This window comes from Limulus polyphemus, unplaced genomic scaffold, assembly GCF_000517525.1.
Source record: "Limulus polyphemus unplaced genomic scaffold, Limulus_polyphemus-2.1.2 Scaffold8866, whole genome shotgun sequence".
Lineage (NCBI taxonomy): Eukaryota > Metazoa > Arthropoda > Merostomata > Xiphosura > Limulidae > Limulus > Limulus polyphemus.
Window position 1 is genome coordinate 2,739 of NW_013674476.1, and position 5,295 is coordinate 8,033.

The window sequence follows — 5,295 nt, forward strand, 5'->3', positions numbered from 1 at the left end:
TCTTCATAAAGTATGTGTTGTTTACTTTCTGTAGGTCCTTCTTAAGTCTTCATAAAGTATGTGTTGTTAACTTTCTGTAGGACCTAATTAAGTCTTCATAAAGTATGTGTTGTTTACTTTCTGTAGGTCCTTCTTAAGTCTTCATAAAGTATGTGTTGTTTACTTTCTGTAGGTCCTTCTTAAGTCTTCATGAAGTATGTGTTGTTTACTTTCTGTAGGTTTTGAAATCATACGAGAAAGACCAAATAACAGAGAACATGAAAGAATACAATGGCAAACTTACATGGCAGTGTGTGGCTGTTGACGACTTGAAATCATACAAGAGAGACCAAATAACACAGAACATGAAAGAATACAATGGCAAACTGACAGTTACCACAGCAAGTTTTCTGAAAGCTATTTTGATTGAGGCCATCTTGTGGTGACAATCAAAATTATAAATGACTGAGATCTTCCAACTTTTATCTATTCTCTTCTACGTCAATGGTAAACTGGAGGGGAAAAAAAACAGACACATACACATATATATATATCATACACACCTAGTTATGTATCAAGTACATATATTACTTGAAAATTATTAGCTTATTTTTTAACTAATTCATTTGAAACCTCATGTCTTGTTAAAGAAAACCAGTATCCTATCATAAAACCAGTATCATATCATAGAAACTAGTATCATATCATAGAAACTAGTATCATATCATAAAAACCAGCATTGTATCATAAAACCAGTATCATATCATAAAAACCAGCATTGTATCATAAAACCAGTATCATATCATAAAAACCAGCATTGTATCATAAAACTAGTATCATATAATAAAAACCAGCATCGTATCATAAAACTAGTATCATATTATAAAAACCAGCATTGTATCATAAAACTAGTATCATATTATAAAAACCAGCATTGTATCATAAAACTAGTATCATATTATAAAAACCAGCATTGTATCATAAAACTAGTATCATATTATAAAACCAGCATCGTATCATATTATAAAAACCAGCATCGTATCATAGAAACCAGCATCGTATCATATTATAAAACCAGCATCGTATCATAGAAACCAGCATCGTATCATAGAAACCAGCATCGTATCATAAAAATCAGTATTATATTATAAAACCAGTATCATATCATATTATAAAAACCAGCATCGTATCATAAAACCAGCATCATATCATAGAAACCAGCATCATATCATAGAAATCAGCATCATATCATAGAAACCAGCATCGTATCATAGAAACCAGCATCGTATCATAGAAACCAGCATCGTATCATAGAAACCAGCATCGTATCATAGAAACCAGCATCGTATCATAAAACTAGTATCATATCATAAAAACCAGCATCGTATCATAGAAACCAGCATCATATCATAGAAACCAGCATCGTATCATAAAACTAGTATCATATCATAAAAATCAGTATTATATTATAAAACCAGTATCATATCATAAAACCAGTATCATGTTATAAAAACCAGCATCGTATTATAAAAACCGGTATCATATTTTTATATGCAATACCCTATTTTGAAAAGCAGAGGTACCACATCGACGGTGTCAATCATCCAACACCTGACAGAATCTAGAAATGTACATCAGGTCTACAGTAGGAAGAGTTTCAATGCCACATAGATGGGCAGTAATCCCTGTCTGCTTTACTCGTGTGTATCCACGAGTGTATGGTCTGAGACAAACATATTTATGAAGCAAAAGACCACTGGAGAAAAATACTAGCAGTCCTATGAAACACTCCATCTCCATGGTGCACATAACCCAATCTGGTGATATAATTGTTTCAGCACAGATGACAATTGAATGGAGATGCACAACCAACACCCAGCAGCATATGGAATTGTACATCAGGTCCGTGGCAGGAATAACTACAACATGATTGACATCAATCATGGTCACAGAACGTACAGTGTGGAGTTAAAAAAAAAAAGTATACCTGGTCAGGCACTACTTGCTACAGAGTGGGATCCACAATACACTAGCAAAAAGGCCTCTATAAATAAATAACAAAACAAAGTAAAGAAAACTAAGTCTGTAGTATAAAGGAAAATGTCAACAATTTTTTGAGAAAAACAAGCATGAATATCTTAATATTATAAGAATAATATCTTAAATTAGGACAGCAATGAGCTCATAAATAAGGCAAAATCATAGCAGTTGCAATCTTTCAGCGGGCCTGACTACTGCCAATCGATAGGCGATTAAAGAGTACAAATGTGGAGAAAATTAAAAATGTGTTATTAATGGACCCCGTTCTAACTCGACCCTTGTTACTAGTAATGACTAAGACATTAGTTTTGGAATTTGCATTTTCTTAACATAACACAATAATGTTTTTGGACAACATGGGACCTATTGGTCTATCTCAATTGTCCCATCCTTTAAACTAAAACAATTAGACAAAAAAAATCTTGAAGCCAGTTCTTATCATTCATATACTTATCAAACGTTCTTCTTAACTAACTGCCTGAACAACATCTGAAGGCAACCCATTCCAAAGGACAACCACCTTGTTATAAAAATGAAACTCTGAAGATGACTCCTACCTTGCCAAAATTTATGTGTGTCCCCTTGTCCTACTATTCTTAATGTTAAATATAAAAAAGATGATGCATTAACACTATCAATTCACTTTACAATCTTAAACACCTCAATCAGATCCCCTCTAACTCTTCAAGAGAAAACAATTTCAGAGATCTTAATTTCTCCTCTTATGACAACCCCTCCATCCCAGGCACTATTTTAGTAACCCTCCTTTATACTCTTTCCAACACTTCAATGTCCTTCCTAAGGTAAGGAACCCAGGACTGAACACAATACTCAAAATGTGGCCTAAACAGTGAAATTATAACCTCTTTAGACTTGTATTCATTAATGATATTGATAGAAGCATAATTAGTAAACTAGTAATAGTTGCATATGGATTTAAGCTCTTGGGTATTTCTAGGTATATTGAGGTATTACAGAATAACGTAATCAATTGGTTAGTTGAACAAATAGTTTTGGATTATATGTTTAATATAGACAGGGCCCTAATCATCATCATGACCAAAGAGTAGAATCTTGGCATGATAGTGGATAACTAGATCAAGCCATTGAGGCAGTGCTCTGTTGCAAGGTTAACAGAAGTTTAGGTGTATTTATATATGTTAATTACAAGTCAAGAGAGTTAAATATTTCTTTATACAAATTGCTAGCTAAGCCTCACATGGAATACTGTGTACAGTTCTGGTCTTTCTATCTAAGAATGTATACCGACTTATTGGGAACGATTAAAAAGAGAGCTAATTACATGATTCCCGGAATGACAAATTAAGGTCTTTTAACATGTTTTCTCTTGAGAAAAGAGGTGATCTTATTGAAACTGGACTCCAATTAAAATAGTTTTATTCTTTAACAGGATGAGCTGTAGTTGGTAGTAGTGGAGTCTGGCACTTAACAAGTTTAAATAAGAAATTAATAATTTCTTTGAAAATAAATGGTAAATTTAACTTTTTTTTAAGGGTGGGTGTGCAAGGACAGCCTTGAGGGATAAAACAGTCCTTTACTGTCCATATGTTATATTACAAGATGCCAGACCTTTACCACTGTTTTTTTAAGAGAATTAAAAGAATATCTTATTGGATAGTGTCTGAAATCAAAGATTCATTCTTTGGCTCCAGTTGCTTCATGGCCATTAGGTGTAGAATATTTAACTGAAGTTGATTTGGGGATTTAAAACTCTACTTTTATTATTCTGTTGAATAGAATGGATGTCTTAACTAGGATTTAATTTTTAAAGAAGATCACATAAGCTGTATATCTAACATTTTCAACAACAACAAAAGTCCAGAAAGTTAAAGGTTTGTTTCTAGAAAATTTTTGAAAATTCTGTGGCCCTGTCCTTATTCACATCCAGTTGATCCCTAAAAAATAAACCAGAAACATAGTGCTGCAGATTACTCCTGATGACATTATCAGTTCTTAACATCAAAAGTAGATTGTAACTGGAGATTTAGCTTTAAGTCTCAGTGCTAACAGTAATGTTACTAATTATAACTAAAACTATTATAAATATAATGACAACAGATTTGTGCCTAATTATGGCATTAGAATTACTGACTCTATTTCCATAACTTTTAGGATTTAATTCCAAAGGTCTGTGGGTAAGCTAAAATTTTTAATATATTTTTTGATAGCTTATTACTAGTATTAGTTAGTACTAGTAGTACAAACAATAATAGAAGTACTATTGTACTTGATCTGAAATTGTGTAATCTAGAATCTAAGTTATCGTACTTGAAGTTGAACTCTCTAGTCTTAGCTAGTTTTTAAACAATAAATAAAAGGTACATTTAGGAACTTTATCATTAAACTTAAAGTGTAAAGTGCCTTTTGATTATATAGGATGTATTAACAGTAAGTTGACTTCCAAACTCTCTCAACTAAAACAAATCTAATCCCAAAATTTAGGAAATAAAGGAAGGAACCAGAACTGCATTAACTGTATACTGTTGTATTAATTTAAATATTATTAGTGCCAATAGTAATAAGATGTTAAATTTGAAATTAATTCACGATTCAGCAGATTCGTTAGGGCAAACTCACAGCACGATCCACCATATTAGTTATTACAATTTACAAATGTTTGAATAACAAAGAATACTCCAAACTATTTTCATTATTTAAATTTATTTTCAATAAATAAATCAAATTTACTGTTGTCCTATAAAACCTTTGAAGAAATTGAATGATAGTCTAACTTATTGGCTAACTCACCATTTCCTTTTCATCGTAATTACAAAAGCTCCGCCAACTAGCTAGAAAACCAAGGCCAAATGTTGCTAAGTTTATAGGTTTTAAGAGTGCAACAAAACCGAAAAAAAAGTTATTAATAATATCAAGTATAAATCACAAATAAAATTTCTTGAGGTTTTATATAGACAAGTTTAGTTCTATTAAAATGAAACATATTTGTAGGGATAAAAATGAAACTAGTTTAATTAATTTAGATAATTTCCACGTGTTCAGTTCTTAATGGATACTTCGATTTGTCGCAACGGTGCCCATGGCAACACCGATCATTCTCGCAAATTGTTATACGAAAGTTTACAAAACTTAGAAAAACGATTTTGTGATTAACGAATTCAGATATGCTTATGATAGCTTTTCGAAAACCCATTTTTTAAGTTCTCAGACGTAAATTTAAGTAAACTGTGCAGCATATTTTTATCGTGTGTTTGCTTATTTGTTGAATTTCACGCAAATCTACTCGTGGGTTATCTA

General features: G+C 31.8%; 1 protein-coding gene across 1 annotated transcript in view; it reads right to left on the reverse strand.

Moving 5' to 3' along the window:
• Positions 1 to 4,842, reverse strand: part of LOC106475607 (post-GPI attachment to proteins factor 2-like) — a gene marked incomplete at its 3' end in the record, with an annotated part of 6,470 nt that extends 1,628 nt beyond the window's left edge. The window contains exons 1-2 of the mRNA XM_013936285.2: positions 4,789 to 4,842; positions 284 to 491 (exon numbers count right to left, since the gene is read on the reverse strand). Of these exons, the coding sequence (XP_013791739.1) occupies positions 284 to 415 (132 nt within the window). The remainder of the gene's footprint in view (positions 1 to 283; positions 492 to 4,788) is intronic.
• Positions 4,843 to 5,295: the final 453 nt, after the last annotated feature.